General features: G+C 32.7%; 1 protein-coding gene across 1 annotated transcript in view; it reads right to left on the bottom strand.

The window, feature by feature from the left end:
• LOC106883728 (secretory phospholipase A2 receptor) overlaps nucleotides 1-12,623 on the bottom strand; it is a 156,623-nt gene that overhangs the window by 35,896 nt on the left and 108,104 nt on the right. The window contains exons 3-4 of the mRNA XM_089353994.1: nucleotides 8,192-8,331; nucleotides 6,877-7,001 (exon numbers count right to left, since the gene is read on the bottom strand). Coding sequence (XP_089210120.1) covers nucleotides 6,877-7,001; nucleotides 8,192-8,331 — 265 coding nt within the window. The remainder of the gene's footprint in view (nucleotides 1-6,876; nucleotides 7,002-8,191; nucleotides 8,332-12,623) is intronic.

Genomic DNA, 12,623 nt, shown 5'->3' with positions numbered 1-12,623 from the left:
TTATTATTATCATCATCACTGGTATTACTGGTATTACTGTTTGGGCCTCAGATTTCTGTACTACCAGAATAGTAGTAGTTGTAGTATTTGTAGTATTAGCAGCTGCAGCATATTATAATTATCATATAATTTTTATCATTATCACCATCACCACCACTACCACTGTTATTATCATTATTACTATTTCTATTTATTATTAAAAGATTTTATTAAATGTTCTTTGTTTTCAAATTTTGTCTCGTACTTGAGATAATCAGAAATATGTGGTTGTTGAAAGAAATAGCTGGTGGTGGTGGTGGGGGGGGGGGGGTAGCAGTTTGGTGAATAGATCAAATTCTACAGATCTATAAACAGATTCGGCAGTTGGTGGGAGGTCAGCCATAGAGACAAAAGAATCTTCGCACCCTTTGGGTCAGCAGAGGTCAAATGTGTTTACTACTACCAGCGACCACTGAGAGCGCCGTCCTTGGCCTTGAGAAGCAATTCAACCTATTCTATTTGTAATTACTGTTAGCGAACACAATAATAATAATAATGATAATAATAATAATAATAATAATAATAATAATAATAATAATAATATATATATATATATATATATATATATATATATATATATATATATATATATATATATATATATATATATATATATACATACATACATACATACATATATATATATATATATATATATATATATATATATATATATATATATATATATAAACCCAAAACAACCCTATTTCGTTTTAAAAGACCATAAGATAAAATTTTGGAATAGCCCTAAATTACGTCTAATTTGTCCATCCAAATCAGATATTGGTATTCTTAGTAAAAATATACTTGATAAATGCATACCTACTTTAGTCAACAAATTAAAACTTAGTTTATGGTCTAATTCTTTGCAGGTAGTTGAATGGTTTCGCAATATTAACAACAAAAATAATGCCAAATTTATCCAATTTGACATTTCTAATTTTTATCCCTCAATTAACCCCATTATTTTAAACAAAGCACTTTGGTTTGCTTACAAGAAGGCGAGTATGCCTAGAGAGGAATTTAAAGTTATTAAAGCAGCTAGAAATTCCATAATTAAGTTCAATAAAAAACTATGGATACGTAAGGACACCCCAGAAGGATTCGATGTCCCTATAGGAAGTTCCGATTCAGCACAAATAGCAGATTTAGTATGCACATACATTCTATACGAATTAGAAGACCAATTCCCAAATGTTAAGGGTGGTCTATACAGAGACGATTGTCTATTATAATTAGAGAACACCACAAATCAAAAAATACAAAAAGTTAAAAATAAATTAGCTAGGTTTTTTAGTAGAATGGGCTTTGGTATTGTATTTGAAGATGACACGTCTATAGCTAACTTCTTGGACGTCACTTTAGATCTACACACTAAAACATTCTTCCCGTATCACAAACCCTCCACTAACCTAAAATATATCAGTAAATCCAGCAATCATCCAAATTCTGTAACGAGAAATTTGGTCAAAAATATTTCACTTAGACTATCCAATCTATCTACAAAAGAATGCATCTTCAATAAGGAAGCTGAATTTTATAATTTAGCTTTATTAAAAGCAGGTTACAGAGAAAAGGTTAATTATATAGATTCTAATTATGAAACCGATCTGAGTAGTAAAAATAATAATAATTTTAATAGCAATAGTAATAATGATACAGTTTTTAATTTAAATAATGACAATAAATACGAAGATAACCTCAATCATAAATTACCTAACGATAGCAACAAGCTTAACATTCTTTCACGAAATAAGGGAAATAGCCGTCAAATAAAACCTTGTCTCAACGATAATAATAAACTAAAACTATTTATAAACAATACCGGAAAACATTCTAAACCAGAACCTAATAAATATGTCTGGGTAATTCTTCCTTTTAGTAAAAGTGTAAAATCAAACTTGGTATCCCAGTTCCAAAACGCTATAAATAAGAACTTTCCTAAACATTCTCATTACTCCCAAGTCATAAACACACACAGGGTTAGATTCGGTTTCTCCAACATGAAGAACATTTCACAGATAATATCTGCACACAATATGAGGCTTTTGCATTCACTAGAGAGTTCCAACAGTAATAACATTGAGCCAGACATTATTAACCCTTACCAAAATAACAATAATAATAATAATAATAATATAGGGAACAATAATAATAACACAATACATAATAGTAATAGTCATAACAACAAAATCATTATTTCAGAAGTTAATAGCAAAAGAATTAGTTTTTTAAGTGAAAATGCGAAACTCAGAAACACTATCTACCAATGCCAAGTTAGTACTCCTACAAATACTCACTTTTATGTAGGATCTTCCTCTACACCATTATCCATTAGAATTTCTAACCATTTTTCATCCTTTAGAGATAGAAGCAAACGTAATACCACGAGCCTTAGCAAACTATTTTGGGATCTTAAAGATAATAACATTAAATTTAAACTAGACTGGCTTATTCTTTCTATTTCTAAGCTATATGAAAAGGGTGGAAAATTTTGCCATCTTTGTGTTACCGAACTCCTCTTTATTTTATTTTCAAAGAATAATCTGGTAAATACTTTCATAGAACATTCTTACAGATGTAAACACTGGCAAAAACATACATTTTCAGCATTTAAATAACAGTCACTGTTTTTATAAAACGCTATCATATTAACCCGTAATAAGTAAATTCTTCAAATAGTTCTAATAAAACATATTATTAATTCCCTCAAAGGTTAGAAGATTAAAATTATTTACGATTCAAATTATTTATCTAAACTTTCGTAATTTATTAACCTAAATTAGAGCATATTTTAAATCTTGATAAACTCTTGTAACAACCAAAACATACAAAATTTATGTACGTATGAATATACCGGTATAGGTGTTTATATATACGCGTGTATTTGTGAGAGAAAATGTGTATGTGTGTGTCTGTGTATACATATTCAGGGTTTTGTATAAACTAGAGGTGTTTCTATTGGTTTTTTGTGTACATATACGCATTATCATTTATATTTTTACTTTCACCCTTGTTTTTACTCTTATTAATATTATTTTTTTAAAATATATCAATATGCATTTACGTATGATTTTTTGGATGTATGTACATTTTTGTGCACAGATGTATTTATTTATACATAGGTTTCTTTACATATTCATATATGAGTGTACTTGTGAATAAGTATGGGAGCGTATTTGTGTAGATGTATTTTTTATAAAAAAATATATGTCTATATTTAGATGTATGTGTGTGTGTAAATATACATGTGTGTATATGATTGTGTATACAAGTATATGTGAGTGTGTATGTCCACATGTGTATGTATATGTATGTATGTATATGTATATATATGTGTGTGTCTGTGTGTATGTATGTATATATGTATACTTGTGTGGGTGTGTGTACGTATGTGTGTGTATATATGTATGTATGCGTGTATGTGTGCTTGTATATATATATATATATATATATATATATATATATGTGTGTGTGTGTGTGTGTGTGTGTGTGTGTGTGTGTGTGTGTATATATATATATATATGTATATATATGTATGTATATATGAAAACATTTGAGTTCTTTTTCTTATATATATGTATTTGTATGTATGTATGTATGTATGTATGTATGTGCATGCGTGTGTTTACGTATGTGTTTGTATACATGTATGTATATGTATATGCGTATCTGTTTATTTGGTTATAGGCGTAGATGTATATGTATGTGTATGTGTATGTGTCTATCTCAAGTTCAAACCAAAAGGTGATTGAAAATTCAAAATTTCAGAATCCAAACGTAAACTATGAACGTGAGTAACCAGCGTCCATACGTTGATAGAATGACATCATCGGCTTTTGTCAGTTTCTTAATAAGCAGAAAGAAAGAAAGAAAATGGAAGACGACAGAAAAAGAAAGTTCAGCAAGTTCTGTTGAACTACTGTTCTTGTGCCTGACGTCGAATCTGTGCCCATTAAACCTTTTGTTTAAGTGTTCCGTTGTACAACCAACATAAATCAAGTTATATTTCGTGCATTCTGCACCGTACACTAAATGGGAATCTTTGCAGATTCCCCCTTCTGTATAAATCATAATTCTACCACCATTCGAATGGTTGCGCCATGGGTACCCCCATGGCAGTTAATTTCGCTGATGTCTTTATGACAAATTTTGAGACAAAGTTACTGAAGTCATTCAAATCCCTTTACTCTGGTTACGGTTCATTGACGACGTATTTTTTGTCTGGGAAGGATCACAGGATAGTTTAATGGACTTCTTGCATTTCTGTGATTGTTTTGCTAGAAACTATGGCTTTAAGTCCAATATAAAATTTACGTCTAGTTTTTCAAAAACTAGCGTTGAATTTTTGGACACAAAAGTCAATTTTTCTGGAGGCAGAATAATGACAGAGTTATTTTGCAAGCCAACGTCATCCCACATATATCTCCACCGCCGCTCCGATCATCTACATCATCTTATTCGGTCAAATCCGAAATCCCAATTTTTGAGGATAAAACGGATTTGCACTGACATAGGGGATTACTGGAAACATGCAAATGCTTTTGTATGTCATTATGTTAAACGAGGTTACAGTGAATCACGTTTAAAGGAAATAGCAAGTGAAATAGTTAAGATTAGCAAAGATAGTCAAACCTACACGCCTAATCTTAGCAAACAAAATACAACAGATTACAGAATTCCTTTAGTGATTAACTGGCACCGACGTTTCGCTGGCATTTCAAAAGTGTTGCATGAAAGTTACCAACATGTGGTGAAAAAATATCCCAGTTTCAAACAAACATTTCCTCAGCCGCCCATTGTAGCCTTTCGACGGAATAAGAACATAAAAGAATTATTGACCTCTATATCTGACTCCAAGAAAACGAATATTGGAGTATCTACACGCTGTACCTTAAAGAACAGCCGCAAGAGAGGTAAGCCCTGTTCATTGTGCAACAACATGAGTGAAGTGAATACCATCAAAAATCATAATAGAAATGTTATGATTTATACAGAAGGGGGAACCTGCAAAGATTCCCATTTAGTGTACGGTGCAGAATGCACGAAATATAACTTGATTTATGTTGGTTGTACAACGGAACAATTAAACAAAAGGTTTAATGGGCACAGATTCGACGTCAGGCACAAGAACAGTAGTTCAACAGAACTTGCTGAACATTTCGTTTCAAGCGGCTGCAATTTTGAAGAAGATTTGAAAGTGCACATTCTCAAAAAATATCCTGAATGTACCCCACTTTCACTTCTCAGAATGTATGAGGAGAAATATGTTTGCGGGTTATTGACATCACGCCCTGGAGGAATGAATAAGATGACAGGAGAATATCATCAAATTTATACAAAACAGTTTGATTGAATATTCTTCTTTCTCTCTTTTTCTTTTCTTTTTCTGTCGTCTTCCATTTTCTTTCTTTCTTTCTGCTTATTAAGAAACTGACAAAAGCCGATGATGTCATTCTATCAACGTATGGACGCTGGTTACTCACGTTCATAGTTTACGTTTGGTTTCTGAAATTTTGAATTTTCAATCACCTTTTGGTTTGAACTTGAGAAAGACAGACATTCTGTCGAAATATTGTTCAAAAAATAAAACATCTAAAATCGCACTCTTCGTCTTGACTATTATTATTATTATTATTATTATTATTATTATTATTATTATTATTATTATTATTATTATTATTGCTGCTGTTATTGTTGTTGTTGTTGTTGTTGTTACTACTACTAGTAGTAGTAGTGGTATTGGTATTACGGTGGCGAGCTGGCAGAATTGTTAGCATGCCGGACAAAAAGCTTAGCGGCATTTCGTCCTCTTTACGTTCTAAGTTCGAATTCTGCCGAAGTCAACTTTACCTTTCATCCTTTCGGGGTTGATGAAATAAGTATCAAAAAGCACTGGGGTCAATGTAATCAACTTACCCCATCACCCGAACTTGCTGACCTTGTGTGAAAATTTGAGACCATTATTATTAGTTGTAATGGTAATAATAGTAGTATTATAAAGGCGGTGAGCTGGCGGAATCGTTACGCTAGGCAAAATGCCTAACGGAATCTCTCGTCCATTTTTATGTTCTGATCTGAAATTCCGCCGCAGTTAACTTTGCCTTTCATTCTTTCGAGTTTGATGTACCAGTTACGCACTAGGGTCGATCTAATTGACTAACCTTCTTCCACCAAAAATGCTGGCCTTGTGCCTAAATCAGAAATCCTTTTTATTGAAAAGACTTTCCGTGTTGCCCTCGTCGCATGCCTTGTTCAAGTTTTTTTCCTTTGCTACACTACTTGCTACATATTCGAGAAACATCAAACTTTAAGTAAGTACAGTAAGAATTCCTTATAATATCCCCGGCTGAAATTGAATTTGCTGGAGGTCTTACCCGCTGGTGGAACTTGTATGCCATCGAATACGGTAATGAAAACAAAAAAATAAAGAATTTAACTGACATGCATGCTTCATAAATAAAAATAGTTAAATATACACATATACACTTACACATACATGTATACACACTACGTGTGTATTTTTAATAGTATATGTAGATATACATTTACATACATATATGGCTATTCACACACACACATATAAATATAATTGTATAATTATATATATATATATATATATATATATATATATATATATATATATATATATACATACACACATGCATGTATACATGTTTACATAAACATATGTACACAAACAAACATAAAACGTCTTAAGAAAACATAGATTAGAGTTTGAAAAAATTAGTGAATCAAGCTGAAATTCTGAATATGAATGCGTCCACTCTAGATTGGGAACGTCTGTACTTAAATTTATGTGTAAGGTTGTCTTACTTTTTGGTCTCTCGCAGATATAGGCTTGAACTATAGAGCAAGATTTATCATTGAGGCCGTGCCCCCAGATTTCAGCACACCATTCAGCTCCACCCCAGTTATTGGGTTCATGGTCGTTCCACACTCTGAAATAGAACAGAATAAAATTAATTGAAACTGTTTCAGACAGCTAAAAGAAATTAGTACGAATGTGACTATGAAAACTATTGGACTGTAGGACTGTGTGTGTGTGTGTGTGTGTGTGTGTGTGTGTGTGTGTGTGTGTGTGTGTGTGTGTGTGTGTGTGTGTGTGTGTGTGTGAGTGAGTGAGAGAGGGAGAGAGAGAGAGAGAGAAAGAGAGAGAGAGAGTGAGTGATAAAATAAAGATAACGAGGAACACAAGATAAAAATTATTAGGTTAAAAGGTAAAAAAACAAATATACTAATTACTTCAGCATTGCAGACGTATATCGTGTGTGTGTGTGTGTGTGATGACCGATGTTAGTTTGTTTACACCAGTGTAACCTAGCGGTTCGGCAAAAGAGACCAGTAGAATAAATACCAGACTTAAAAAGAAGAATAAATACTGAGGCCAATTTACTCGACTTTCAAGGTGATGCCCCAGTATGGCCGCAATTCAATACCTGCATCAAGTAAAATACACTCCCATTCTTTCATTCTATTCTTCTCCATTTACTCCTTGATTGAATTTTTTATTCTGTTCTTTTTCAGTTACTTTGTATTCGCTTTTATTTTTCCTTTTAAGTAACTCCTTTTTCTAATATTTCAGTCTTGTTATAGTTGCTCTACTTTTTGCATTCATATTGTTAATTTTCAATAATTTTCTTTCTTTACTCCTTAATTTCGTTTCAGTTTGTTCATTTACATTTTGATGTATCAATTTTATTGAAGAATATTATTTTGATAATAAATTACTTGGAGTTTCTCGTTCATTTGTGTTCGCTCTAGTGACAGACACACTTATAAGGAGAGACACTTCTTTCTCTACTTCTCTGCTCACACAAAATCAGCTGACCATTTGTGTGTAGCAGTATTTCCTCACCAAGTTATTTTTCAGCGTCACATGAGCAGTGACACTTGCGCAAAAAGCCTACAATATCAGTGTCATCTTGTGAGAGATATTTGAGCCATTGTGATGTATATTAGAAAACCCAGTGGGATTGAACCTGAAACCATGCAGTTTCAAAGTGAGCTTCTTAACCACACAGTCATGCATCTGGAAAAGTTCTTGAACGAAAATAGGGATTAAGTAAAAAAGAGAATAGCTATTTTATCTGTCATATATTGAAGATATTTGTATGAAACATTAACTTACATTGCTTTTTCAGCAATAGCAGAACCATCTGTCCATACCCATTTCAGTTCCTTCTTGCGGTCATTTAGACCAAGCCACCACTCACTCGTTCGTAGAGTATCGGTTGACTGAACTTTGCCAATCTGTGTTAAAATCCAGTTCTACAAATAAAAGAAAGGTTAAAAATAAGTTTAAAAAGGAACAATAAAGGTGATTATACTTTAATTAGACGCTTCAGAAAAAAGAAAAACCGTTGGAAAACAGTTTATAGCAGAGACTCCAGCAAATTAAGATCTGAAGAAGGAATTCTAATTCCGAAATATCATCGGACTACAGTTTACCAAGTTACAACAGGTATACAGTCCATTTTTTGTTCTATATTGCATTGTTATACCTTCCTAAACTTTTTATTCTTTACATATAATTGTTTTGTTATTGTCAACCCTCCACTCAGGTAAAGACAGTCGTTTGGTAAGATCATTAGAGCATCGGGCAAATAACTTGTGATAATTGTTCCGGCTCTTTGCGTTTAACTTCTTCAGAGGATGACAAAGTACCTGTCAAGTACTAGAATCGATTCTCTCTCTCTCTCTCTTTCTCTCTCTCTCTCTCTCTCTCTCTCTCTCTCTCTCTCTCTCTCTCTTTCTCTCTCTCTCTCTCTCTCTCTCCTCTCTCTCTCCCTCTCTCTTTCTCTCTCTCTCTCTCTCTCTCTCAGAATCGGTTCCACTTTGATAAATAGGAAGACAAAGATATCTATGGATTTAATTGTGTGTATTTCTAAAATAGGATCATTCTTCATGTTTTTGCAACATTTGCGATCTCTCATTCCTGTTTTCTTTTCTCCTATCATGTAATTTTGGTTACTCTGCCTAAACCGTAGAGTCTTGATAATTTTTTGTTTACTGGTAGTGTTTCAATCATTAAAGTTTATCTTACTGGCACCGTAAGCATTCCTGCGAAATTGCATAGGTTTCTTGTGTCCAACTTCCTTTCTTTCATAGGAAGAAACTTTTAATCCCTTCCTGCATCACTTATATAAACGTCACCCACTTTTCAGTAGCACTTTTATCTCTTAAAATCTTATTTTGTCTGTATAAATTCCATGTTTTTTTATTTCCATTTCAATAACCGTAATATTCCACCTTCCAATTTTTTCCTCAAAATTTCAATAAGAATATCGAATTGAATCGCATTATGATCGGAGCTACAAAGGGAAGATTTACTTTCAAATTTTCTATGATCAAACGTTCTTTACTCAGAAATAAATCAAGTATACTTACCCTTTAGTAAGTTCATTTATGTACCATATTGCAAAGCAATCCAATACTACATCTAAAACACTTTTGCGCTATGTTGTTTGAATTGAAAATGTTCTAGTCGATAGAACTATATTAAAATCATCTCATATATCTGTAAATCTATTACGATCTTCTATAATAATTCCATTTATTCTCGCTTTACTCACTTCACTAGATGTAGGTCTGTTATAATACAGTTCAACTGTTAATACTATGTTCCTTTGTCGTGACTTTCACCAAAATTTTTCTATTATTGGTTCACTACAAAGTTAGTTGAAATAACATTTTCCACTTGTTTGTATGACCTATCATTTCTAAATGTAATATATTTATTTAAGTTAATCTCCCAGCTACTGATTAATCTATGCCCTCGTTTAAGCTTCTGTTAATATTATAATATCTGGATGGGACAACGAGCTGGCAGAACCCTTACCACGCCGGGCAAAATGCTTTGCGGCATTTCGTCCATCTTATGTTCTGCGTTCAATTTACTTCCTCCCCCGAAATTGCTGGCCTTGTGCCAAAATTTAACTCTGGAATTATATTTACACTGCTTATCGCATTCAGTAACAAACACTTGAACTTCCTTGATTCAGTACGCTGTTTATAGTTACTTGGCGAACTATATCTATTATATGTTAAATCGTTTTCCATAATATTCTGTAGTAGCTTACTTGCACCGCTATTATTCTCTAACGTCTCTTTCACGATATATTTGTTTTCAAAAGGAGGCTCCTTCAAAATTCACCAGCTCTTCTTCGTTCGGATTCTTACCACATATCTTGTTGTTTTTCTCATTATTTATTTGTCAGGTCATGTGCAAAATAAATTACATTTTTTTTCATTCAATGTGATCCTTTGCTTTGTTGAGGCTCTTTCCTGCACTCAAAATCTCCTTTTTCTTTCCCCTTCCTCTCCTTAAACCAGACACGGAAGTGATCATGGTATGACCTTTCCCTCTTCTGTATCTCATCTAATCTAACGCCATGAATTACATAATTTTCTGTAAAACATAAATAACCACTTATTCTTTCATATATTGACAAGACTATGTCTATGTCATACTTTTCTTATCCTTGTCTTAGGATCCTTCATCCTCAAGTTCCTAAATCATATTATCCTTCTACTTCTCTGTCCCGTTTTTTTTTTCAGTTATGTTCCCTTCTACAATTCTTCCTATCTTTTCTTCCTTTTTTTTTCAGTTCCTCAAATCTCTCATCAATTTTATCCAATTAACTACTGTCGTCAATTTGTTTTTACCTTAGTTCCTGAGAACCAGTTAACTAACTGCTATGCACTTATGTGTGTGTGTGTGTGTGTGTGTGTGTGTGTGTGCGTGCGCGTGTGTGACTGTAACATACAACTCTATTAGAATATATATTAAAACGGACGTGTTCAAATACATTTATTGTGCTATCAATTACTACAAACATGGCAACTCAAATCTTCTATCGTTAACTTATTTTTCACTACATGTGCTACAATTACAGTTGTTAGTTATCTTTCGTAATTTCTGAAGCAGATACATGATATAGGGTGATATTTCCTCTTATTTATGCCTTTTTTCTACCTCTAATTACCAATTTCTGCGAACTCGTACTTCCAGTAGTTTTTAAAACCATTTTTTATTTCTCTTCTCGTTTTCTTTCTTCTTTTTTTCTCTCTCTTCTTGAATATTCTAATAATTGTAACGGTACAAGAAAGTAGTTTCACCCCAAACGCAAAAAAAGAAACTTCGAATATCAAAGAATAAGATCCTTCATCTTTATTTTATTTATTTATTTATTTATTTATTTATTTGCGTTTGATGGCAATGAAGCGATCATTGTATTATGTATGTATGTATGTATGTATGTATGTATGTACATACGTATGTATGTATGTATGTCACTATTCAGTTTTAGTTCAAGTTTTCTTGCCAATAGAGAAAGAGCCGGTTTCAACAACATCAACTGGCCATGCTTGTTTGTACGTACGTACGTACGTATGTATGTATGTATGTATGTATGTATGTATGTATGTATGCATGTATGTATGTATGCATGTATGTATATGTGCGGATTTGTATGTATTCTCATGCATATAGTTGCATGCCTAGACATGCTCATATATACTTAAACGATTAAACTGGAAAGTTTTACAGATTTGTATGTATGTATGTATGTATGTATGTATGAGTGAATGTATGCATGTGTTTGTGTGTTCTAAAAAAAAGCTTGAAATAACAGTCAAATCTCCCTCAAATTACAACACACCGTTTTGAAAGTAAGAAAAATGTGATGGTCTCGACTACATTGCCTTTCATTATAGGTCTGTTCGATGAGAAATGATCTGGGAACACAAAACAATTAAACATACAATTATGTACAAACTCTGTTGGATTTTATAATTGACTCATTTGAGCCCAGCATTTGCTAGGTATTGTACTCTGTCTATCCTTCACAATATACCATGAAAGATTTTATCCTCTGTTCTAATCACTTCTCACAATCATAATTACAGAAACATTATATTATAGGTAAAACATCAAATTGGAAGAATTTCAATTTTTTAGTGCTGTTTTTGTTTAGCTCCAGGTCAAACCTGATCAAGCAGACTAATGATCATAGGCATTCTAGCCGTAGCAATCCAATTCCACTCCACTGTTGAGGATCACGCTATTGAATGCATATTTTTCTAAGAGAGTACGGTGTGATTCGAGGGAGATATGATTGTTATTTCTATCTAGATAAATGTGAATATACAGTTTTATTCGATTGCTTGCTCAAGTAATAATATTAGTAAACGTGCTAACGAGGAAGCCTCTAAGCGGTCGCTCAGCTTGCTTGAAATAGCTACCACTGTCCTAAAAATGGAAGAGCACATCATAAAAGATAATTATAGATATGCTTTAAATTACGGTGTGTTCATGACTGGAATGTTTTTGATCATACGTTCTATTGTTTAGGCTTTACCTGGTACTAAACAATAACAACAATGAAAACAACAACAATGGAGTTTTCAGGAAGTAAAAAACAAAATACTCAAGATGTGACGTCACGTCTTTTCTAAAAGGTTGTTATGAAGTGAAGTTAATTGGCTTCACCTAGAAATAGCAGCTATATCTCCCCTCAAACCAAGCCCTAGATGTCAGAAATAAAAAAAAAAAAGATATT

Source organism: Octopus bimaculoides, chromosome 6 (genome assembly GCF_046866305.1).
Source record: "Octopus bimaculoides isolate indiv1 chromosome 6, ASM4686630v1, whole genome shotgun sequence".
Classification (NCBI taxonomy): Eukaryota; Metazoa; Mollusca; class Cephalopoda; order Octopoda; family Octopodidae; genus Octopus; species Octopus bimaculoides.
This window is presented reverse-complemented; position numbering and strand designations above follow the sequence as displayed.